Source organism: Microcaecilia unicolor, chromosome 13 (genome assembly GCF_901765095.1).
Source record: "Microcaecilia unicolor chromosome 13, aMicUni1.1, whole genome shotgun sequence".
NCBI lineage: Eukaryota > Metazoa > Chordata > Amphibia > Gymnophiona > Siphonopidae > Microcaecilia > Microcaecilia unicolor.
In genome coordinates, this window is record NC_044043.1 from 96,924,349 (window position 1) to 96,951,095 (window position 26,747).

Below are 26,747 nucleotides of genomic sequence, written 5' to 3' on the forward strand. Positions count from 1 at the left end.
GCCCTGCCTGCAGAGGCTAGTAATGCTGAAGATCAAGCCGGAGTCTGAAGACAGGACTTATGCTGGCGGGGTTTCGTGCCCCCCGCCAGCAAAGGTACGCGACGGTGGGTGGCTTGGGGGGGGGTGTTGCACCTCCTGTCTTTTGTGGGATTTCTTTTCTTCTGTTGAGGTTTGTTGGTTGTTTTGGGGGGGGGGGGGGGGGGCGTTGCGCGAGGGGGGCGGCGGGTGTTGGACCTCGGTCATTCTCTGGCGGGGCTCCATTTTATGTATGTAGCTTTTGGGTGCATGACCCATGATTGCATTCCGTTGCGTGGCAACGGCAACTGACGCCTTCGCCTCAGACGCTCCTCCCATGTTGTATTCCTATTGGTGTGTTGCAGCTGTGACGCTCGTTTCAGATCATGGCGGCGCCCAGATGTACTGTGCTTAAAAGTGGTTACAGAGCTTCGAACATTCAAACTTTTGAAGCTTCAAAGTGTGGTTCAGAACGTTCATGGTGCTTTTTATGTCCAGTTGGGGCGTGGCGTAGGTCGCAGATGGGGCGTGGCTTAGGGCGGTGGTGAGTAGTCCGAATAGCCAGGAGGACTACAGCAGTTCAGGACTCACTGCCACAGTTGGAGTGAGCTTCAGAACGTTCAAGGTGGGATTTATTTATATAGATTTACTGTGTATTCCTAGATCATCTTTTCAATTTTAGCTCAAGGCAATTTAATATATTTTTCAGGTATGATAAGTCCAAGCCCAAAATAGCTTACACTCTAAGTTGCTGCCTGCAAAACCAACTTTGCTGGCACAGGCCATCAGCACCACAAGAGTGATTTATTTATTTAATACATTTATACCCCACATTTTCCCGCTAGATGCAGGCTCAATGTGGCTTACATGAATCTGTAAAAAGGCTACAGTACAGAAAGTACAATTAAACAGTGTAAAAGATAGTAAACATTTAAACAACAAAGTGTAGAAGATAATCGATAATTAGTGTCCAAGAGTCTTGATTAAACTAGGAGTTAATCAGAATTATGTTGAACCTGTAGAATAAGCCTTCTTGAACAAGACGGACTTCAATCATTTTCTGAAATTTAAGTAGTTCTGGGTAGATTTTACTGATTTGGGTAAAGCATTCCACAGTCGGGTACCTATGAATGTGAAGTTGGAGGCATAGGTAGATTTGTACTTAAGGCCACCACAATCTGGGTAATGTAAATTTAAGTAGGATCTTGATAAACTGGATCTATTTCTGAGTGGCAAGTCAACCAATTCAAGCATATATTCTGGAACTTCCCCAAAAATAATTCTGTGAATTAAGGTGCAGACCTTAAAGGCAACTCGTTCTCTAATGGGAAGCCAGCGCAGTATTTCGCGGAGAGTCTTGGCAGACCCGAATTTAGATTTTCCAAAGATCAATCTTGCCGCAGTGTTCTGTGCAGTTTGAAGTTTCTTGAGTAGATGTTCTTTGCAACCTGCATAGATACCGTTACAATAGTCCATCTGGCTTAATACCATAGATTGTATCAAATTGCAGAAAACATCACAGGGAAAATAAGGTTTTATTTGTTTGAGTCTCCATATTGAATAAAACATTTTCTTTTTAATTATATCACGGGGCTTTAGAGTGCCAATTTTATAAAGAGAATTCAACGCCTACTTTTATCTACAGAACACTACTACTACTATTTAACATTTCTAAAGCGCTACCAGGGTTACGCAGTGCTGTACAAATTAACAAAGAAGGACAGTCCCTGCTCAAAGGAGCTTACAATCTAAAGGACAAAAAGTGCAGTCAATCAAATTGGGGCAGTCTAGATTTCCTGGATAGAGGTACAATGGTTAGTTTATTCCAAGCATAGGGTGAGGCGAGGCACAAAGGGCGGAGTGTGGAGTTGGCAGTGGTGGAGAAGGGTACTGAGAGAAGGGGTTTGTCCTGTGAGTGGAGGTTACGGGTAGGAGCGTAAGGGGAGATGAGGGTAGAGAGGTAGTGAGGGGCTGCAGATTGAGTGCATTTGTAGGTTAGTAGGAGAAGCTTGAACACTAGTGCAACTGACAGACAATGGGCTAGATTCTATACGTGGCGCCTGAAAAATCTGCGCGGTAAAAAAATACGCCTAGGCGTATTCTCTAAATTAGTCCTAAGTTTTATAGAATCGGCTTATATTTCCACGTGTTATAATTACAGCGACCACCTCTCCACGTGACCAAATTTGGTCACATTCATTTAGGCCATGTTTTACTTGGCCTAAATTCGGAGCACAGTTAGGCGTATTCTTTAATAATGCACATAGATTTTCGAAACACCCACGACCCGCCCATTCAGCGCCCCCTTTTAAACGACACAACTTGGAATTTATGCGCCTCACGTTACAGAATATACTAAGCGAGTTGTGAGCATAAATCTTAATGCCAATTAGTTCTAATTGCTTGTTAACATCCAATTAACAGCACTGATTAGATAGTTAACCAATTAAGTTAGGAACATTGTTGTAGAATATACTCTGATTTCCGCACGAAAATTTGGGGGAATGTGCTTTGCATCTGGGCACAACCACTTACCACTTACAACAGCCCTATAACTAGTGTATAAGTCCAAACCTATGCATAGTACTCTAAGTTACATGTGAACATGTGCACTCCTGCCATGTGGATGCCTTCCAAATGTGGTGCATACTTTTCTGTGAGTCAGTATTCTATAAGAGATCACTTAATCACACAAGTGTGTACATGTGCAAGTGAACATAAGAATAGCCATGCTGGGTGAGACCAATGGTCCATCTAGCCCAGAATCCTGTTTCCAACAGTGGCCAAGTCAGGTCATAAGTACCTGGCAGAATCCTAAATAGTAGCAACATTCCAGGCTACCAATCCCAGGGCAAGCAGTAGCTTCCCCATGTCTGTCTCAGTAGGCGCTTTGGGTGCTGAAACACGGCAGTCGTGTCGAGTCGTTTGATGTTTTTCAATAAAGACCACATTTTTGAATAAGCATCTCCCTTGGTTTTCTTTGGAAGAGGCAGCTTACCCTACTCTTTGAACTTCCTTTGACGACACTCGTAGGGATTGAGCGTTCCTCCACTTTTGAGTAGTTGAGTGTTCTAATGCTGCTTATTAGGTGTATCATTAGTATTATGCTAACTTTGTATTATATATCTGGTATCTGAATTCCAGTATTGTTAAATGTATATATTTTTATACTGTTTCACAGTAGATCAATTATTAGGTTTCAACTTACTGTTTTCAAGTTTACCTCATTTATTGTATTTACGTTTATTCTTGGTTATTTTGCTATTGTTATGCTAACAAAATTGTACGTTTGATGTTAAACTGTACTTACTGTACACCACCTTGGGTGAATCTCTTCATAAAGGCAATTAATAAATCCCAATCAATAAATAACATGTGGAAATGCGAGAAATGTCCCCATTCCATCCATGCCCCTCCCATTTCCAAGCCCCCCTTTTCAGACCGCGTGTAAAATTTAGGCACCGATCCCATGCCTAAATTTACATGCGTAAAGTCCAATTTGATTTGTGTCAATAATTGCTTATTAAAAAGCCAATTATCGGCACATGCAATTTTGGTAACTTGTATAGAATTAGGGGGATGGTGCTGAAAGTTAGTTACAGTTCAGATCCATGTGAAGCCTGTCTTCTATAAAGGGCACCCAGTCTTTATAGGATATTAACATAGAGCGCAGGTCACACTTGGTCTTTGGGCAGCGGACTTATGCCCTGTTCTATCAGGTCTAAGTCCAGCACCCAAAGTTAGGCATAGATAGGTGTTATTCTATAACAGAGCCTAACTTTTTGGAACGCCATGCCTCTTCCGTGGCCACGCCCCCTTTTGGGTTGATCACAGTAAGTTAGACACCATGTTATAGAACAGCTTACAGAGGACAGCCTTTGCGCAGCTCCCATTAAGTGCTCATTAACACTAATTATGGAGTGGCCTAGTGGTTAGGGTGGTGGACTTTGGTCCTGGGGAACTGAGTTCGATTCCCGGCACAGGCAGCTCCTTGTGACTCTGGGCAAGTCACTTAACCCTCCATTGCCCCATGTAAGCCGCATTGAGCCTGCCATGAGCGGAAAAGCGCGGGGTACAAATGTAACAAAAAAAAAAAATTAAGTGCCTCAAAATCTGCACGATAGTTCATAAAATTATTTACGGTGAGGCCCCAGGATACATGATAGACCTCATTGACCTGCCAGCCAGAAACACCGTAAAATCAGCATGATCATACCTAAACCTCCACTACCCAAGCACCAAAGGACTCAATTACAAATCCACTTATGCATCCAGCTTTTCCTACTTAAGCGCACAACTATGGAACGCACTACCAAAAGTAGTAAAAAACTACGCTCGACCACCCAAATTTCCAAAAAGCACTAAAAACAGACCTGTTCAGGAAAGCATACCCCACCGACCCAACATAAGAAACCTGGATACCTGCGACACAACGTAACCAAAGACCGTAATGGACATATCCTAACTCTTCCTCTTCATCTCCAAGTTCCCCCAATGTATTTCCATACATGAACCTCATTCTACCACTATATCACCTTGTATTTGTTCATACCAGAACTGGCTAACGCCGGTAACGGTACTATGTAAGCCACATTGAGCCTGCAAAAAGGTGGGAAAATACATAACAAACTAAACCCTTAAAATTCTACCGGTATATTGATGACGGTTTCATGATTTGAACTGAGGGAGAAGAGACTCTCAAACAATTTTACAGTTCCTTCAATACATACCATCCTACAATAAAATTGAAAAAAATATTTTTTTGTTACATTTGTACCCTGCGCTTTCCCACTCATGGCAGGCTCAATGCGGCTTACATGGGGCAATGGAGGGTTAAGTGACTTGCCCAGAGTCACAAGGAGCTACCTGTGCCTGACGTGGGAATCGAACTCAGTTCCTCAGTTCCCCAGGACCAAAGTCCACCACCCTAACCACTAGGCCACTCCTCCACTCCCCAGAAAAAGTCAACTTTCTAGACACCACAGTTTCCATCAGTAATGGCTATATACAAACATTGATATACAGGAACCCTACATACAGACAGATGCAGCTACCTCCACAACTCCAGCTTCCACCCTTCATATACAAAAAAAAATCCATTATACACAGCCAAGCCACAAGATACCGTCGTATCTGTTTTGAACCGAGAGACAGAGCTAAACGGAATTCAAACATGCGTGGGATAAACATAAAGGAATCCTGTGCAGAAGGAAGGGATCCTCGGGAGCTTAGCCTAGAATGGGTGGCCAGAGCTGGTGATGTCCGGAATATAAGAGTTAACAGCCGTTCCTCAAGCCTCTCTCTTCTTTTTGTCTTTTTACAGCACTGGCCTGGCTGTGGGCCAATCCGTAATCAATACGTTCCATTCCATTGCAGCACAGTTAGGAAGCTACGGGGGGGGGGGGGGGGGGGGGGGGGGGGGGGCGTGACACCATGATATGCCAAAGACACAGACTGGACGAATGCTCAGATGGCTTGTTGACTGGTTAGGTCTCTCATCACGTTAGTAACGTGATAGGATGATCATGCAGCACGGAAAGAGACTCTGCACTCCAGAACCACTTTGTTGGTTTGAAAGGGTTTGAGAAGGCAGCTGACACTAAGTGACACTCGGGGATTAATCACTGAATCTAGAATAAATTTGCCAAATAAAAATCGAAACTGTAGCCCCTGCTTGCCACCCACCAAGGCCGTTTCATGACTTCAACGTGTCATGTAGAGATGTTAAGTGTGCATTCAATTCATTAGTGTGTCTTTAAGAATGTGGTAAATCACAGTGGGGGCAAACATAAGCTAAATCTTCAAACCCAGCACCAATAATATATAATCAAGGAATGTCTGTATTTAGAACTCAGCAGTGACTTCTTGCACACAAGGCAGTCACCCTGTGATTCACTGGACTCATCAATCTAAACAATATTTACATAAGCCACACTGAGCCCGCAAAAAGGTGGGAAAATGTGGGATACAAATGCAATAAATAAATAAATAAATAACATAGTAGATGACGGCAGAAAAAGACCTGCATGGTCCAAGTACATAAGTAATGCCACACTGGGAAAAGCCCAAGGGTCCATCGAGCCCAGCATCCTGTCCATGACAGTGGCCAATCCAGGCCACGGGCACCTGGCAAGCTTCCCAAATGTACAAGCATTCTATACATGTTATTCCTGGAATTGTGGATTTTTCCCAAGTCCATTTAGTAGTGGTTTATGGACTTGTCCTTTAGGAAACCGTTTAACCCCTTTTTAAACTCTGCCAAGCTAACCACCTTCACTGCGTTCTCCGGCAACGAATTCCAGAGTTTAATTATGCGTTGGGTGAAGAAACATTTTCTCCGATTTGTTTTAAATGTACTACACTGTAGTTTCATCGCATGCCCCCTAGTCCTAGTATTTTTGGAAAGCGTGAACAGACCTGTTCCACTCCACTCATTATTTTATATACCTCTATCATGTCTCCTCTCAGCCGTCTCTTCTCCAAGCTGAAAAGCCCTAGCCTCCTTAGTCTTATAAACTACTAAATTGGGATTTTTTTCACAAAAATGTTTGATATATAAATAAAAAGCACGACGGCGATGTAGGGTTGGCGGCGGGAGGGGGGGGGTCGACAGGGTCGTCGGCAGGGAGGATCAAAGTTGGTGGTGGTGGCGGCAGTGGCGGGGGGCTAAAATGTGCCCCCTCACCTCAGGCTCTGGACCCCCCTCCCGCCAAAGTCTGGCTATGCCTCTGGTCACAAGGACAGGGTTGAGAGTCCTGCACTGGAGATTTCCCAAAGAATAGGGAACTATGATGATCCGATACATAATTCATGTAGAAATATAGAATAAAATCACAGACTAAGTACTGGGAGCATCTTTGTACCTACTATATAGTACCAGAGACTTCCCTTGATCTCCAGCTTTGCCCCCTGCCTCCTCTCCACTTGGTTCATACTGTATCTTCTTGAATTCTGTGGTTGTGTTTGTATTCAACGTCTACCCAAGCAGTTTCATTTGTTTGTTGGGGGTGGGAGGAGTGAGGAACTTGGATAATTTGAACATTATAATGAACATACTTATGGTCCTTGTACACAGAGCTGTAAATGACCACACACTATACTTTCTGCTCTTCCAGGGACCCGGGAGGCAGCTTTTGTTTATGCCGTGTCCTCAGCTGGTGTTGCCTTTGCAGTGACTCGCGCCTGTAGCAGTGGAGAATTAGAAAAGTGTGGCTGTGACCGGACTGTGCAGGGTGTCAGTCCTGAAGGTAAGTAACTGACCACGCAAGGCCAGAGAGTGTACCTTGAGCAGGAAAGCACTGAGGTGGCATAGTGAGTGCTTCCATATATATTACATTTAAATCGTCCAGGACAAACCAGAGTAGGAGTGGCCAAGGCTGTCCAACTTGGGCACAGGCTTGATATGGGTCATGGACCATAGGGGAATAAAACCATACTGACTGGACAGAAATGAGGCAGGCCTAATTGATGGGTTGAGAGGCCACTCACTACTTGTGCAAGTACTGTAGTTGAAACAGACAAAGGTCAGAGCGGAATTCAAAATTAAACAGAGTGACCACAATGGACCCTGCAGTTCTACAGTCCCTGTGTTGGACCAAACTGCACCAGACTAAAGCCAGTTCCTATGCTGCAGAACCACGGCCAGAGAAGAAGGATTCTGAAAATGATGATGAAGCCAGCATCTCAGCCCATCCTGCCCACGTACGACTGCACCTCTCTACTAGGTTTAAGGATGAAGGGAGAAAGGGAAGCAGTAGGTCCCCTGGCAGCCACGGTACAAGTATAGAGCACTTTTGCATTGCTGCTGCTTTTCCTTTCCCTGCGGTTGATTGGTCAGCTGAACAGAATGAACCAATCAGTGGCAAAGGATTGCAGAAGCAGTTGCGGCTCAATAGCACTTCTTCCAGCTCTTTCTGGGTGAAAGCGGGGATTGGGGTGGGTGGGCTCTGTGAGTGGCAAGAGTAAGGGGTATGAGAGGGAAGTCAAGGAGAAGGTGATGGGGCAAGAGGAAAAGGGACAGACCAAGGGGGAAAATAAAGGGACCAGAGAAGCAAGAACAAGGGGTGAGAGCACAGAAAGAGAGGGGGGGGGGGGGGGCAAGACTGAAGGAAGGTAAGAGACATATCTGATACAGTTCCATCCTAAAGACAGTATTAATGTTTAGCAGTATGTTTTTTTCTAGCGAAAAAGGTACTGGTACTCAAATGCCAGGCCACCCTTCAGGGGTGGGGTGATCACTGAGGGACCCACCCCATAATAGCCAGGCCCCCTGCAACCAGTCACAGAATCTATGACAAGGCAGAATTGGTGTGTAGAGCCTGAGCTCTTTCATTAAAACTTGGGGACCATGGGTCAATTTTAGCAGACAATGGAAAAGGTGTGTACCCCCAAGTACCCCCTCAAAAAAAGCTCTTCTAAAGAGTGACAAGATTCCATGCAGAATCTCAAACAGCAGCAACATTCCAAGTAGAACCCCAAAGAATAGCAAGATTCTGGAATCCTAAAAAGTAACAAGCTTCCATGCAGAATCTCAGAGTAGCAACATTCCATGTAGAACCCCAAAGAACACAAGATTGTGGAATCCTAAAAAGTGACAAGATTCCATGTAGAATCTCAAAGACTAGCAACATTCCATGTAGAACCCCAAAGAATAGCAAGATTCTGGAATCCTAAAGAGTGACAAGATTCCAGGCAGAATCTCAGAGTAGCAACACTCCATGTAGAACCCCAAAGAATAGCAAGGTTCTGGAATCCTAAAAAGTAACAAGCTTCCATGCAGAATCTCAGAGTAGCAACATTCCATGTAGAACCCCAAAGAACACAAGATTGTGGAATCCTAAAAAGTGACAAGATTCCATGCAGAATCTCATAGACTAGCAACATTCCATGTAGAATCCAAAGAATACAAGATTGTGGAATCCTAAAAAGTGACAAGATTCCATGCAGAATCTCAGAGTAGCAAAATTCCATGTAGAACCCCAAAGAATAGCAAGATTCTGGAATCCTAAAGAACAGTGTGTGTTTTTTCTAGCAAAAAAGGTGCCAGTACTCAAAATGCCAGGCCACCCTTCAGGGGTGGGGTGATCACTGAGGGACCCACCCCATAATAGCCAGGCCCCCTGCAACCAGTCACAGAATCTATGACAAGGCAGAATTGGTGTGTAGAGCCTGAGCTCTTTCATTAAAATTTGGGGACCATGGGTCAATTTTAGCAGACAATGGAAAAGGTGCCAGTACTCAGTACCCCCAAGTACCCCCTCAAAAAAAGCCCTGGTGTTTAGTGTCTAACAGTCACTGGGTTGACCTGAGGAATTCATCTCAGTCTACATCATCCCTGATGAAAGTGTCAAAGTCATTAAAAGCACCACTGGAACTGGGGTCCTAGTTCATTATTTCTTAACTGTGGCCACCAGCACAACTGTTTCCAGCCACGGTAGCCATGGCTCAACACCAACCAGGGACATGGGTGCCCAGCAAAATGAGCAGCAGTAAGAGCCAACCGAAGTGGATTATGCAAACATTAGTTTGCCACACCTGTCTTTGTGGTCACTGATTTTCCAAAAAAAAAAAGTGCACGCCTCCTTCTAAAAATTGGCCACAATGTACATAGGTTAAAAGTGGCTCTAAGTCTGTACATTGCAAATATTGCCCTCAAAACAAGTCTGATTTAGACCGCAAAGCTTCTATATTCTCAGGATGTCAACCTCCAGGGCCAACATTAAAATTTATGAGATACGTCTTATGTCTCACTTAAGTATAAAGGGAATCTCTGTCTGCATTGCACAAGGTCACACTCTTACCTGGAAAGTGCGAGATGTAATTAACTTCCTGCAAAGCATCTAGAAATTAAATATTTGTATGTGTTTTAGAACTGATGACTGTGCTATATCTGTTTTCTGGGGACGTGTGTTCATGCATGTTTGTGTGTGCCTGTTTTAGGGATGCGATAGTTCACTTGTGTCATTAGTGTCAAACAACTACTACTACTTAACATTTCTAAAGCGCTACTAGGGTTACGCAGCGCTGTACAGTTTAACATAGAGGGACAGCCCCTGCTCAAAGAGCTTACAATCTAATAGACAAGTGAACGGTCAGTCCGATAGGGGCAGTCAAATTGGGGCAGTCTGGATTTACTGAACGGTAAGGGTTAGGTGCCGAAACCAGCATTGAAGAGGTGGGCTTTAAGTAAAGACTTGAAGATGAGCAGGGAGGGGGCTTGGCGTAAGGGCTCAAGAAGGTTGTTCCAAGCATAGGGTGAGGCGAGGCAGAATGAGCGGAGCCTGGAGTTGGCGGTGGTGGAGAAGGGTACTGAGAGGAGGGATTTGTCCTGTGAACGGAGGTTACGGGCGGGAATGTAAGGGGAGATGAGGGAAGAAAGGTAGTGAGGGGCTGCAGACTGAGTGCATTTGTAGGTAAGAAGGAGAAGCTTGAATTGAATGCGGTATCTGATTGGAAGCCAGTGAAGTGACCTGAGGAGAGGGGTGATATGAGTAAATCGGTTTTGGCGGAATATGAGACGTGCCGCAGAGTTCTGAAGGGGGGATAGATGGCTAAGTGGGAGGCCAGTGAGGAGTAAGTTGCAGTAGTCAAGGCGAGAGGTAATGAGAGTGTGGACGAGAGTTCGGGTGGTGTGTTCAGAGAGGAAAGGGCGAATTTTGCTGATGTTTGTGTCATTAGTGTCAAACAACAGCAGAGCATTTTTCTGGGACGCAATGTGTGTCACATAAAACAGTGGCAGATGGTTCGGATTATGGATTATTAATATGTTCTGAAGGAGGGGGGGGGGGGGAGTGCCAGCCCTTCCCTTCCCTCTCCATTGATAGCTTCCAATGAGGGTCCCTATTCCCATTCTTTTCCGAGGAGCAGTTCCCCCTCTAGTGATAAAAATAGAGATGGGGGTGAACAACTTCCTCAGTACGTTTGCTCAAGGGATCTGAATGGCTGAGTAAAACTGAACCAGTGCAGTTCCCGTATTAGTGAACTGCATAGATGTACCCCCTTTACGCTTTGGGTCTCAGCTGTTCCCCCCCCCCCCCCCAGAATATAGGCTAGTGTGGGCAGGAGAAGATATGAGAGGGGAGCAAAAAGAGTGGGTAGGAGGAATTATTCTGTCCCCCCTCCCTCCAGAATATAGGCTGATATGAGCAGGAGGAGGTGTGAGGGGGGAGTGAGAAGACTGGGTAGGGGAATCTATTGTCTCCCCCCCCCCCCCCCCCGAAACATAGGCTGCTGGGGTCAGGAGGAGATGAGAGAGGGGAGTGTAATTATTTTTACCTGCATGCAGGGGGGGGGATCTGGGGTATTGAGATTGCAGAGGGAGGGCGGAGCCTGCTGACATCGCTCAGGGTGCAAAGAAAGCGCAAATGTTACTCTGTGGGTACTAATGTCCCTTCTGGGTTTCAATATTGCCCCACTGTAGAGAGGAAGAGGATGAGAGGGAAGAAGGAAGGGTGTGGGAACGGAGAGGAAGGAGATGAGAAGGCAGGAGAAGAGAGTGGAGAGAGGTGAATGCAAGGAGGAATGAGAAAGAGGTCACCAGGGGTTAAGAGGCAAGAACGAGGGAAAGTGAGAGACACACCTGATGAAGTAAGGAAGTGATATGTCCAGGATTTTCTTACAGCATCACCATCCCTGCACACACCTAAGTTCTTGGCCATTAGGCAGGACGTTTCGATCATCTGCATCCCCACCATCTGTTAGAAAATGGAGCCAGAACCAAAGGTGTAAAATTGTCCCAAATGGGTCCTGGACAAAACGGGGTTCTTTGCGGGTTGTGAAAGCTTTTATTGGACCAACATGGGAATTGCCCAAAGGTTTTCATTGTGTACACAATGCCCCGATGGACAACAGGGACTGAACGGACAACAACACTGCAAATTTCTCTCTTGCACTCTCACGCACACACGCGCAAACACACTTTCACAACAGAACAGGTACCGACAGGCAGCAGCAGTGCAAATTTCTCTCTCACACTCACAATAGAACAGGCAGCTCTCTCGTGTACATGCCACAGCACAGGGATCAAACAGGCCACAGTGCAGTTTTCTCACACACGCTCACTGCCTCTCGGTAGAACAGACAGCAGCAGTGCAAGCTTCTTTCACATGCTCACACGCACGCACAATCTTACCACGGAACAGGCATATAATCATGTTCCCTCAGAGTAACATTAATATTGAGCTAGAAGAGACCCACACGTGTCAGCCAACTGGACCAACCCTCTATAGTAAAGTCACATCCACTAGATTAATTTTGTTCTAAAATATCTGATTGTACTTTCAGCAAAGTAACTAAGAAAAGCCACTGAAAGAAACTTTGTTTTCTGATATTTTTTGACACGTTTGATCTCTTATTGCAACAACAAAAAACAGTTGATGTGCCAGAGGCTTCCCAACCACCGAGCTCCCTTCCTCAAGTGTGACCACAAGCTGCAGAGTCTCACAAGCGAAGAAGGCTCCAACACCTAACACAGAAACATGACGGCAGATAAAGGCCAAATGGCCCATCCTCTGTAACCCCTAACTCTTCCTTTTCCTAAGCGATCCCACATGGTTATCCCATGCCTTTTTAAATTCTGACACAGTCCTCGACTCCACAACCTCCACCGGGAGGCCATTCCACGCCTCCACCACCCTTTCTGTGAAATAATATTTCCTTGGGTTACTCCTAAGCCTATTCCCATTATGACATCACAATATGAGCTCTGATTACCAGAGACTGAAACTCTTCACACTAAGGGGGGAAAGTAAGCCAAGAACTGGACAATTGAGCCATTGTGACATCACTGATGAGGTTGGCTCTTAGGCATTGGTGGAATAGAAACATAGAAACATGACGGCAGATAAAGGCCACATGACCCATCCAGTCTGCCCATCCTCTGTAACCCCTAATTCTTCCTGTTCCTAAGCGATCCCACATGCTTATCCCATGCCTTTTTAAATTCTGATACAGTCCTCGACTCCACAACCTCCACCGGGAGGCCATTCCACGCCTCCACCACCCTTTCTGTGAAATAATACTTTCTTAAATTACTCCTAAGCCTATTCCCTTTTAATTTCATCATATGCCCCCTCGTTCCAGAGCTCTCCGTCAGTTGAAAAAGGCTCACTTCCTGTACATAAATGCCCTTGAGATATTTAAACGTCTCTATCATGTCTCCAAAGAAACCTTTGTGCAATTCATATGTTGATCCAATAAAAGCTATCACAGCCTGTAAAGAACCCAGGCTTTCCCGTGAGCCATACAGCCCCATAGAATCCTACATCTTTGGTTCTGGAGAAATAGACCCTGCACTTACCTCCATGTGGTAATAGGTGCTGGGACCAGAGGTGACCATATCAACCTGTTGAATGCTGTACACAGGTGAAGATCAGAGTTCTGGAGACCAGGATCTCAGATGTGTACAGACTGCAGGATTTCCAGATGTTTTGGACAGACTGTCACTTCAGGAGGCCCAGGGTGCTACTCTGTGGCCGCCTCATCCTCTGGCGACGTCATTAGCAGTCTTTCCTCTGTTTTCTGCACACAGGGGTTAATTCTCTTCTGCTGGTTGATGTGATCTAGGTTTCCAGTGGTCGGGCTGTTCGGATAACATCGCCTATGGTGTGGCTTTCTCACAATCTTTTGTTGATGTCAGGGAGCGAAGCAAAGGAGCCTCATCCAGCCGAGCACTCATGAACCTTCACAACAATGAAGCCGGTCGCAAGGTAAGGGATAACCAGATGCACGGTGCTAGGGAGAATGGGATGAGAGCGAGACGGGAGCGGGATTTCAATAAAACCTTCCACACTGTTCCACAGAGAAGGCTGGAGAACAAGCTCGATGTAAAATTATAAACCAAGTGAGAAGTTGGGTGGCTTACAGGACTCAATGGGGTCTACTCTGGTTATTGAAAAGTGTCTTTACCCCTTTTATACGAAAATTTGCAACAAAATAGACCTGCTAGTAAGGGTCGATCCAATAAAAGATTACTTAAAAAAAAATTGGTAAACTACTGAAAGGTACAAAACTATGCTTTAACTTAAAAAAAAAAAAGCGAACTCATGCATCTGGAATGCATAAATCACCAGATCAGATACCTTTCTGGAAGTGAAAAACTAACGATCAAGGCAGCAGAATAGAATCAGCGATTAAAGAGCTTGGGGCAGGGCCAATGATTGGGTTGTGGGGAGGTTTGGATCTCTTCAACCAAAAAGGTGTTCCAGTTGTCCCTGCCTGGATATCATTATCTCTAATAACCTCAATATACTTGGCGGCCAGTTAAGGGATAATTTTTAAAGCATGAATGTACGCACTTGTTATGTGCATAGTAACATAGTAGATGACGACAGATAAAGACCTGATTGGTCCCAGTCTGCCCAACAAGATAAACTGCCTGGCACTGGCCTATCTGTCCCGCCATGATCAAGGCACAGACTGTAGAAGTGTGCCCAGCACTGGCTTTGCTTTCCAATTAACTGGTGTTGCTATCTAATTACTGCTAAGCTTGTTTGGTTCCACACCTTCTATACAGGATTCCTTTGTGTTCATCCCACGCATTTTTTAATTCCTTTACTGTTTCATCTCCACCACTTCCTACGGGAGGGCATTCTAGGCACCTATGACCCTCTCCATGAAAAAGTACTTCCTGATATTATTCCTGAGTCAGCCCCCCTGCAATCTAAATTCATGTCCTCTAGTTCTACCACCTTCCTGCCTCTGGAAAAGGTTTGTTTGTAGATTAATAGCTTCCAAGTATTTGAATGCCTGTATCATAATCACCCCCGTCTCTCCTTTCCTTCAGGGTATAACATCTTCAGGTCATCAAGTCTCTCCTCATACATCTTGCGGAGCAAACCCCATACCATTTTTGTCGCTTTTCTCTGAACCGTTTTAAGTCTTTTTATGTCCTTAGCAAGATGCAGCCTCCAAAACTGAACACAATACTCCAAGTGGGGCCTCATGAACGATTTGTACAGGGGCATCAACACTTCCTTTCTTCTGCTGGTTATACCCCTCTCTATGCAACCTAGCATCCTTCTGGCCATGGCCAACGCCTTGTCGGGTTGTTTCATCATCTTGAGATCCTCAGACACTAATCACCCCAAGGTCCCTCTCCTGAGATGTGCTTATCAATCTCTCTCCTGCTATCTCGTACATCTCCTTTGGATTTCTGCACCCCAAGTGCATCACCCTGCACTTCTTGGCATTAAATTTTAACTATTCTACATATAGCACAGTGAATGTTCAATGTACTAATTTTAAATTATTTCAATCATGTCCCGTAGTAATATTATAAATAATTTATAAACCATCAGTGTTTTGTCTCCAATCAACATCAGAAGTGCTTTACACAATATATTTTATTTTATTAATCAGATACAATAAAAATTGCATCCAATCATACTTATCCATAAACCATCTGATTCCACCATCCAGCTAATGCTTGTTTGCATAAGCATTAGTATGTATAATGGAAGGAGGGATTCCAACAACTCCACTGAAAATTCCTATTTTTCCAAGATCCAGTATTAATAGTTCCATGTGTCCGCTCCTTAAATTGAATGCAGTTGGCACCCAATTCTGTAACAACTTACAGTAGCTTGTTGAAATCAAAGTTTTTCATAAAAAGCCAGTTGAACGCAATAACACCCGATGGTGAAGGATGGATTAAAATTCTCCCAAGATGTGCATTTATCGCCACAATGTGCTGATTTCTTATCCACTTGGTTAAACACCAAGATAAAGATCAATGTGGCGTTATTCCTTAACTCCTGCAAAGTTTCGCAAACAGCTTCATCAGAAGGATATGCTACAAAACAGAATCACATCACTTGCTCTCTGCTATACTCAAGAGACTCATACTGAACACTTCGTCAAATAATTATATTTTCACAGCCACCAACTCCAGAGGGAATCCATGCCCGAAATCCTACACTTCCTGAACGGAAAATGCGTTAACACTTGACTGCCCGGATAGTTAAACAAATAACTCCTCCCCTAATATTTTTTTTGTAATGCCACTCAATTTCCCTATTTAGAACCCCAGGACTGCTTGTCCCACATATGTATATTAAACAATCTGCTTGCCAGCATGTTCCTCTCTGCAGCCACCTGAAGCAACACCACATAGCTCAATTCTGAAATAGAATGATTTCATTGATGCCAATGACTGCAGAGGGGAGCATGCTGGCAAGCAGATTGTTATATAAGGAACAGCGATTAATATAAATACATATGGGGGACAACCAGTCCTGGGGGTCTAAATAGGGAAATGGAGTGGCATTTATATAAAATTTTGGGGAAGGAGTTATTTGCTTAACTATCCGGGCAGTCAAGTGTTAATGCATCTTCCGGTCAAGAAGTGCAATATTTAAGGCATGGATTCCCTCTGGAGGTGGCGTCTAATATGGAGAGCGTTGAGTTGGCAATTTCAGTGGTTACACTGAGCTGATTGGTGTCATGGTCCTGACTCCTAGTAACAACATAGTAACATAGTAGATGACGGCAGAAAAAGACCTGCACGGTCCATCCAGTCTGCCCAACAAGATAAACTCATAAGTGCTTATTTTTGGTGTATACCTTACCTTGATTTGTATCTGCCATTTTCAGGGCACAGACCGTAGAAGTCTTGCCCAGCACTAGCCCCGCCTTCCAACCACCAGCCCCGCCTCTGGGTGTGTGTTTGTTTTGCTTTATTTTTATATGTAAAAGTATTATTACTCTGTGCTTTTACTGTTGGAATTGTGAATCACGTTGATCTTAGGAAGTGGTATATATACACCTGGCCCTTCCGACATGGAGCTCATAGGTTTCATTGCCTTCCTGCTTATTTCTGTTACATCCATAAATTAAATTAAGACCTTCCCTGTTAGAAAGAGAGCAAGCAACACTTTCCTTTCAAGAGAAGCTCTGTAAATATTTTCATTTGGCAATCTACGAATTGAGACTTCTACAGTCTGTGTCCTGAAAATGGGAAGGACAGATCAAAATCAAGTATGCATCGGTGCCTATTTTAGAAGCTCTGTTCATGTTTTGCATGTCTGAAAACAGATATTTAAATGTCCATATTGCATGGATGTCCAAATCCTGATTTTATAAAGCCAAGATAGAACATCAAAAACTTCTGGCAAGAGGGGCACAGTCTAGGCGTGTTTTGGGCAGGTCTAGAGAGTGGCCGAAAGATACACAACCAACTCCAATTTCAGATGGGGAAGAGACATCCGTGTTCAAAGATGGAAATCCGTATTTAGACCTGGTACTTGGCATGTCCGGATTACAGAGGGGTGTTCTGATTGAGCGGGTCTCCACTGATTGGAGTAAGGGAAGTCACACTTAGGAAGTTTCCTGATCACAATTTAAAAAAGAAAAAAAAATTACAAAAAGCTACAGTGAGATTTGAATCGGCAACCACGGATCCTGAGCGGACTGTTCTAAGCAGATGAATGTCCATATTACATGAAGGACACCTTTCTATTTGAAAGAAGTGCTGAATTTTATGAACGGAATGGAAAATTAAGCTCATCTCAGTTAGAATTATGAGACATTAGGGTGACATTGCAAATCGTACACCTTAGAGCTTTCAGAGTTATAGGCTCATTGTTAGGGAACACTATCCCATTTAATATAAGAAAGTTGAGTCCCTAAATTTAAGAATTTTTTAAAAATCTTGGCTTTGTCAGAAACTTTTTTATCACTTGTTAATTTACAATCAAAGATAATACTTTGAACAGGAAAATATAGTGAAATACCATAGGAAATTATCACAAAAAGAAAAAGAAGGTGGTTTTTAATTAATGTTCTTCTAGGAGGGAAGGATTGAGAGACAGATTGCATTCTTCCCTAGTAACCCAAAGTCCACCCAATCTGCCCTACCCAGAGTTTTGAGTTATTGTGAAGAATGCATATTGATTTTTTAAAAATTGAATGCACCTCAACCTTATTGGTGAGGCATGTAATCAAATTTTATAAAGTACTGTATATGGACCCTGGAAAATAACCAGATAATGATAAATAAGCAAAGTCTTAAACGTGCTGTCCACCACCGTTGCCTTGACTTTCTTTCATCTCAAGCTATTCTTGATCCACTTCAATCTGGCTTTCGCCCCCTTCATTCAACTGAAACAGCGCTTGCTAAAGTCTCCAATGATCTGTTCCTAGCCAGATCCAAAGGACTCTATTCTATCCTTATCCTTCTCGATCTATCTGCTGCTTTTGACACTGTTGATCACAGCCTACTCCTTGATACGCTGTCCTCACTTGGATTTCAGGGCTCTGTTCTTTCCTGGTTTTCTTCTTATCTCTCCCAGCATACCTTTAGTGTATACTCTAGTGGATCCTCCTCTACTTCTATCCCACTGTCAGTTGGTGTACCTCAGGGATCTGTCCTGGGACCTCTTCATTTCTCCATCTATACTTCTTCCCTTGGTACTCTGATCTCATCCCATGGTTTTCAGTATCATCTTTACGCTGATGACTCCCAGATCTACCTCTCCACACCAGAAGTCTCAGCCGAAATCCAGGCCACAGTATCAGCCTGCCTGGCTGACATTGCTGCCTAGATGTCTCAGCGCCATCTGAAACTAAACATGACCAAGACTGAGCTTCTTATCTTTCCCCCTAAACCAACTTCTCCTCCTCCCCCATTCTCTATTTCTGTGGATAACACTCTCATCCTTCCTATCTCATCAGCTCGTAACCTTGGGGGTAATCTTCGACTCCTCTCTCTCCTTCTCTGCACATATTCAGTAGACTGCTAAAACCTGTCGTTTCTTTCTCTATAATATCACCAAAATTTGCCCTTTCCTTTCTGAGCACACTACCAGAACCCTCATCCATACTCTTATCACCTCTCGCTTAGACTGTGGCAACTTGCTTCTCACAGGTCTCCCACTTAGCCGTCTCTCTCCTCTTCAATCTGTTAAAAATTCTGCTGCACGACTAATATTCCACCAGTGTCGTTATGCTCATATTAGCCCTCTCCTCAAGTCACTTCACTGGCTTCCTATCCATTTCTGCATACAGTTCAAACTCCTCTTATTGACCTATAAGTGCATTCACTCTGCAGCTCCTCAGTACCTCTCCACTCTCATCTCTCCCTACATTCCTCCCCGGGAACTCCGTTCACTGGGTAAATCTCTCTTATCTGCAACCTTCTCCTCCACTGCTAACTCCAGACTCTGTTCCTTTTATCTTGCTGCACCATATGCTTGGAATAGACTTCCTGAGCTGGTATGTCAAGCTCCATCTCTGGCCGTCTTCAAATCTAAGCTAAAAGCCCACCTTTTTGATGCTGCTTTTAACTCCTAATCCTTATTCACTTGTTCAGAACCCTTATTTTATCATCCTCACTTTAATATTCCCTTATCTCTTGTTTGTCTGTCCTAATTAGATTGTAAGCTCTGTCGAGCAGGGACTGTCTCTTCATGTTCAAGTGTACAGTGCTGCGTATATCTAGTAGCGCTTTAGAAATGATAAGTAGTAGTAGTAAAGTCACCCCCAAAACAAGGAAAGGCTCTGACAAACATCTAAAATAGTCAAAACTTGAGGTATTTTTAAACTAAGCACTGGAGAAATCAAGAAGGTAGTGAAGCTATGAAGAGAAAGGTCCTGGAGCTACAAAGAATAGAGAGGCTAGGTCTTGGGGAACAGGACTTGAAGATGAGTGGAGGAAGGTCTGTGGGACTGATAGTGAAATTTAACAGAGGAAGGGACTGAGGCAAGTATTAAAGTTAGAAAGTGAAATTCTGGAAGCAGGTTCCATAGGAAAGAGGGGATCTTGAGTCTTGTTCAGGCTCAAGCAATCAACAGCAGAATTATATTTTAGTACATGTATCCAATCTTTCCATAATAATTCCAGGACAGATTACCTGAACGTTCCTAGCCTTAGGTTGCCTCACTTGTTACCACCTGTTTTTATCACTGACTAGTGGTACGTATGGAAAGTGACTACTGCTATAGGAAAAATGGGTTCTGGTTCTTCTTATCTGTTGTCCTACTGAAAGAAACGTTCTCTCTCTTTTTGTTCTGGCAGGCCATTCTGAATAATATGCATGTGGAGTGCAAATGCCACGGTGTGTCTGGGTCCTGTGAGGTGAAGACATGCTGGAAAGCCATGCCTCCCTTCCGCAAGGTGGGCAACGTCCTAAAGGAGAAGTTTGATGGCGCCACGGAAGTGGAGCAGAGAAAGATTGGTTCCGCCAAGGTCCTCATGCCCAAAAATTCACAGTTCAAACCACATACAGATGAGGACCTGGTGTACCTGGACTCCAGCCCAGACTTCTGTGACCACGACCTAAAGAACGGGGTACTGGGCACCACTGGCCGCCAGTGCAACAAGACCTCCAAAGCCATTGATGGCTGTGAGCTCATGTGCTGTGGGAGGGGCTTCCTCACAGAAGAGGTGGAGATCATGGAGAGATGCAGCTGCAAATTCCATTGGTGCTGCTTCGTGAAATGTAAACAGTGTCACAGAATGGTGGAAATGCACACGTGCCGGTGATCGGGGATGCAGGGAGCCTGAACTGACTCGCCCTTAACTGGCTGCATGCACGGCCACTCCTCAAACCCAGTGCTGTCCAACTGATGGAGGGGGGAGGACAGGCCCTGGCTGTACTTCTTTTCTCACTCTCCCTGTTTATTTATTACTGATTGACAATGAGGCCGTGGGAGAACAGTTCCACGGAGCTACAGGGAGTGGACCTCATACCTACTGTTGCTGCTGCTTTAGGGATGGAGACCACAGGCCCAGGCCGCTGCTGGGGACGTGATGCCAGCATGCTGCACTGAAAGGGGCTAAAGCCTGTGAGAATAAGCCCACTTTCCATCTCGTTCATTCAGAGACATTTCAATAAGTCCCCACCGACTGACCAAAAGGAATCATTTATAAATATTCATATATTTTTTAAAAGGAAAAGAAAGAACATAGTATATAGTTCTAATATTAGGGTTTTGTATTACAATGTCAGGAAAATACTTCTAGGTCAAATAGGAGGTTTGAAAGCTCTTTTTATGTTCGCTGCCCATTCCTTGCTGGAGTCTACCTGTGGAGAAAGGATCTTTGCAGCAAAACTGAGATGAGGCTGCAGATTTCTCTCTCCACCTGTATAACTCTAGGTTGGCAGTCCCTTCCCTGATAAATTATGCCCTGTGTTAATTCGAAAAGGGTAGAAGAAGTGAAGCCAGTTATACGTTCTTACCATGAATGTGTCTGGCTCCTCCCTAGAGTTCTGCATAAAAATTCTCTTGGGGACCAATTTATCAAGCAAAAAAAAAAAAAAAATACTTGAATAAGTAAAAATGCTGTTTTTAGTAGCCAGAGTTACCCCTCTGTATAAAGGGTAGGGACACACCTCCCCATGACACTTATCACTATATAGACGTGATTCTAGGCTAGTGTACGACACAAGCCACTATCATGCACCTTCTTACCTAATTGCTGTGTGTTATATGGTAGATAATGTGTCACTTCCTGTTATTTGTTAGCACTAACATGTCATTTCCTGTTGTTTTGTTTGGGCTAAAATAGCACTTGTTATCATTAGGCTATGTGTTCTGTATGGTCTTTAATACTGTTTATTGACTGAACCTAAGAATTATCTAAAAAGGATGCCTAAGCTTTTGTGGACCTGAAGATCATAACATTTTAGAATAATCCTTATCTTGGTCGAGTAGATTCAAGAAAAGGCACCTAAAATTAGGATCTGGGATACATGGATTCTATAGTGGCAAATGAACAGTCCACATCTACACACTTTAACTTTAGGCGCAAAGGCTGGTAGAAGTGGTCACACATCTAACTGTAGGGCAATTAGGCCAGGGGGCGTAGCGAGACAGCCAATTTTGGGTGGGCCTGAGCCGAAAATGGATGGGCACGGAATTCAGCCCCTCCTGGCCGTCCTCAACTCTGCTCTTCCCCTACCCTCAAACACAGAATATTAAATACCCGAGCTGAAGATTTCCTCCTCCTCGGGCAGCCGGTGCTCTTCCAAACAGCAGAAGCAAGACACCGCTGCCGGTACTCCGTACATGCTCAGTGCTTCCGCCTGGTGAAATCTGAGCACATGCAGAGGGGCTGGTGTGTGGCAGAGCACTGGCTGCCTAACAAGGAGGACATCTTTAGCTGGTGGGGTTTGAGGATTCCCACCAGCCACACATCAAGAGAGCCACAATTTTGGGTGGGCCTGGGTGCAAATTGGGTGGGCCACAGCCCACCTGTAGTTACACCACTGAGTTAGGCACAAAAATGGTAGTAGTCTGGAATATGCATGTGTAACTGCTAGACACACCTCTGACCCGCCTATGCCCTTCCCATTGGCACATCCCCTAGTAGGCGCATGCAAAAGAATTTACGTGTACATGTGATAGAATACTGACAATGGGCAGTTGTGCACGTGTAATTGGTGTCAGCATCAAGGAAGGCCAATTGTAGCCTAGTATTGCTTGTTAATACTAATTATCAGTTTGCTATTAAATTAATTTACACACGCAACTTGCCACTGTAAGCATAAGTTGGAGACCCAAGATTTTAGAAGCCAGGGGGAAATGTGTCGTGGCCTGAACGCCAGTTTTCTCCAGGACAACCGTGGCTACGAAACCACTGCACTGTCTATGGCATTATAAGCCAAAACGAGCATCTGCTGAGCTCAAACCAGGACCTTCACGTCAGCTCAGCAGATGGAGAATTGCCAGTTCTGCTCCTGATCCATACATTGATAGGCTGTTTCTCCATATTCTGAGACACAATTATTTTGGGGAGAGGGAGGTTTGGCTCAGCCACTTTCTCCTGTGCCTTTGGGTTTCCAGCTGAATCGGAACTGGCCCTTACTAGGTCTTCAGTGCCATGAGCTTTCATTCACAACTAACCAAGATTTTTAGCCACCGTTTATAGCCCATCTAACACAAAAACAAGCTTAGCTCTCGAGCTGGGACCCCCCCCCCCACCCCCAAGGGCAGGGAATGAGACTCCTCAAGTTTCCCAGTCCCCTTTGATCCCAAAAGCAGAAGGCAGACTCTGAAAAAGAGCCCAGGTTTTCCTCAGGGCAGCCGTCAGGCCCTGTCAGTGCAGTGCATTAAGCACTTAACATGCGGTTAGCACCTGGTAACACAGGCTACTACCCAAATGCCTTAGGGTTGTTGCAGTACTTTGCCTGTTAACCGCACTCTGCTGCATTTTTCTGAATTTTTCTCAGAGGGTGTGGAATGAGTACGGAGTAGGTGTCGAAACGTCAGGCAGATCACATGCACTAACATTGGAGTACTCAGCACCTTCTAAAGAGAAGGCGGTAAACGGGCCTGAAAGTACCACACGCTAATAGAGACGTTAACACGTGATCTGCAATAAGAATTAGTGGAAACACCTTTTCTTGCCGCAGGGTTAGTTTTGGGCTTAGCACATCGTAAAATCTCACTTTTTAGTGCTTTAAACCCAAAACTTAACATTTTAGGAAAAGACCCCCCCCCCCCCCCCCCCCCCCCTGTGTTTCTTTGCTTGTAGATTCCTTTGTGGAGAGATTATTTATATAGCGTCATCTCCAGAAAGGTCCCTTCTTACCCACTCCAATCCAGAAGCATTTTTCAAACTCTGCATTTAATTTAGGACAATATCTATAGGTACCTTTTAAGCACAGACTTTGGTCCAAGTTTCAGGATGGGAGTAGACACTATACATGCATTGAAACTGGTTATGGGTACAGACTAACTTGCTTTTTGTGCAGCTACATCTTGATTGCGAAATGAGTGCTTTAGCGTTTCAACCCAGTTATGCAGTCAGCACCTGATGCCAGCCAAGTGCTGGCTAATGGATAAATTTTAGATGGATGACTCAGGGAGGATGTTATGCAATAAGACCTAGTTACTAACAACCCAGGTTAACTGTAAAATAACACCTCAATGATACCCCAGATTAATAACTTCCCCCCTTAAATAAAGAAAAAAGAAACGTCTCTAGAAATTTAAAATAGCTGCTCTTTGTAATGCAGTGAAGCTCATTGTGACATCACTGATGTGACTGGTTCTTAGGTATTAAAAGAATCCATCTTAACAGTAGCTCATGTTGATAACGTCCCCCTTAAAGAAAAGTCTCTAGGAATCAAAATCACTGCTATAAGGTACAGAGAAGGGCAATGAAAATGATAAAGGGGATGGGATGACTTCCCTTCGAGGAAAGGCTGAAACGGCTTGGGCTCTTCAGCTTGGAGAAAAGACAGCTGAGGGGAGATATGATAGAGGTCTATAAAATACTGAGTGGAGTGGAACGGGTAGACGAGAATCGCTTGTTTACTCTTTCCAAAAATACTACAACTAGGAGGCATGCAATGAAGCTACAAAGTAGTAAATTTAAAACAAATCAGAGAAAATATTTCTTCACTCAACGTCTAATTTAACTCTGGAATTTGTTGCCAGAGAATGTGATAAAAGCAGGTAGCTTAGCGGGGTTTAAAAAACATTTGGATAGCTTCCTAAACAAGAAGTCCATAAGCCATTATTAAAATGGACTTGGGAAAATCCACTGCTTACTTCTGGGATAAGCAGCATAAAATGTATTGTACTGTTTTGGGATCTTGCCAGGTACTTGTGACCTGGATTGGCCACCTTTGGAAACAGAATAGTGGGCTTGATGGACCTTCGGTTTGTCCCAGTATGGCAACACTTATGTACTTCTGTAATGTAATAAAAGCAAATCAAGCCATTGTGACATCACTGATGAGGTTGGCTCTTAGGCATTGGTGGAATGAGGCATTATGACATCACAATCTCAGCTTTGGTTAAATCACTGCTATATGTAATAAAAGTGAGCCAAGTATAGGACAATCAAGCCATTGTGACATCACTGATGAGGATGGCTCTTATTGGTGGAATGAGGCATTATGACATCCCAATATCAGCTCTGCTAACCAGAGACAAACTCTTTACACTAAGGGGGAAGTTATCAATGGGGACTACTGTTAAGACGGGTTATTTTACCACTAACTCATGCTATTTTAGCACAGGTTCCATTTTATGCAATGAGACCTAGTTACCAAGAACTGGATAAGAGTCAAATAATACGTCTTAACAGTAGCCCACATTGCTAACTTGCATCCTCAATGTCTGGCTAAAATCCATCTGCATAGATTTTGGACAGACCAAAAGCATTTCAGGAGTGGTGCCAAAATTTATCCAGATAAGCAGCAATATTCAACCATTATCCAAATAAACTCACCCATTTAGGAGGACCACACAAACAGTGGTCCCAACTTTAATGAGATAAGTTATTCATGTAAATTTAGGATGGCATATTCATTACTTATACCTAAACAGATAAGACTATTGAGCACAAAGATTAGTGGAAGCCATTGTTCTGAATATTGGCCCAATGTGTGCAGAGTGAAAAATGCAATCTAAGCATGCTAATTTTCCCCTTCGACTGAAATAAACCCTCAGGAATGCTGCTTCTTAGTTTGGCTATCTACACATGCAACAACCGTCTCATAGCTGCATCAGGGGAGGCCACTTAAATGGATTTGAAGATTGTCCTCCGTGTCCTTTGGGTGCCTTTTTTTGGCTACCATTTGCCTACTGCAGTAATTTCAATGAGTTGGCACATTAGGGGTAATAGGTAGGGAGAGGAGGATGGAATTTGATTTACCATCTTTCTGTGGTTACAATCAAAATGGTTTACATATTATATACAGATACTTATTTTGTACCTGGAGCAATGGAGGGTTAAGTGACTTGCCCAGTCAGAAAGAGCTGCTGCGGGAAGAACCCAGCTCCCCAGGATCAAAGTCTGCTCCATAACCACTAGATTACTCTTCCACTAGCAACATTCCATGTAGAATCTCAATAGGGGAAGGGAAATGGGACTTGATATACTGCCTTTCTGTGGTTTTGAAACTACATTCAAACCAGTTTACATAGTATATACAGGTACTTAGTTGTACCTGGAGCAATGGAGGGTTAAGTGACTTACCCAGAGTCACAAGGAGCTGGAGTGGGAATTGAACCCAGCTCCCCAAGATCAAAGGCCACTTCACTAACCACTAGGCTAATCTTCCACTAGCAACATTCTGTGTAGAATCTCAAATAGTAGCAACAGAATCTCAAGTAGTAGCAACATTCCACGTAGAATCTCAAATAGTAGCAACAGAATCTCAAATAGTAGCATCATTCCATGTAGAATCTCAAATAGTAGCAACAGAATCTCAAACAGTAGCCAACATTCCATGTAGAATCTCAAATAGGGAAAAGGAAATGGGACTTGATATACTGCCTTTCTGTGGTTTTGAAACTAGATTTAAACCAGTTTACATAGTATATACAGGTACTTAGTTGTACCTGGAGCAATAGAGGGTTAAGTGTCTTGGTTAAGTGACTTGCCTAGTGTCAGAAGGAGCTGCAGTGGGAATTGAACCCAGTTCTCCAGGTTCTCAGGCTGCTACACTAACCACTAGGCTACTCCTCCACTTGTACATATTGGGGGGGGGGGGGGGGGGGGGAGGTAATTCTATAAAGGCAACGCCAATCCACATGTAGGTTTACACAGATGCATATAAATGCCAATATTCCAGCTATGCTATAAAATTGCACCTCAGTGCAATGGTGCATACTTTGAAGACGGGCTTCATCTTGACAGAGTCTACGCAGGGCACAAACACACATTATAGAATACTATCATGTATATTTTTTATTGGACTAACAATGCATTTTTGATTACCTTTCGAAGGCAATACCTTCTTCTAATCTGATGAAGGTATTGCCTTCGAAAGCTAATC

At 43.9% G+C, this 26,747-nt stretch overlaps 1 protein-coding gene across 1 annotated transcript in view; it reads left to right on the top strand.

The window, feature by feature from the left end:
* The window catches only part of WNT4 (Wnt family member 4), a 94,566-nt gene extending 70,471 nt beyond the window's left edge, over positions 1 to 24,095 (top strand). Inside the window, exons 3-5 of the mRNA XM_030222571.1 lie at positions 7,131 to 7,262; positions 13,579 to 13,721; positions 20,027 to 24,095. Coding sequence (XP_030078431.1) covers positions 7,131 to 7,262; positions 13,579 to 13,721; positions 20,027 to 20,494 — 743 coding nt within the window. The 3' untranslated portion in view covers positions 20,495 to 24,095. The remainder of the gene's footprint in view (positions 1 to 7,130; positions 7,263 to 13,578; positions 13,722 to 20,026) is intronic.
* The last annotated feature ends 2,652 nt before the right edge of the window (positions 24,096 to 26,747 follow it).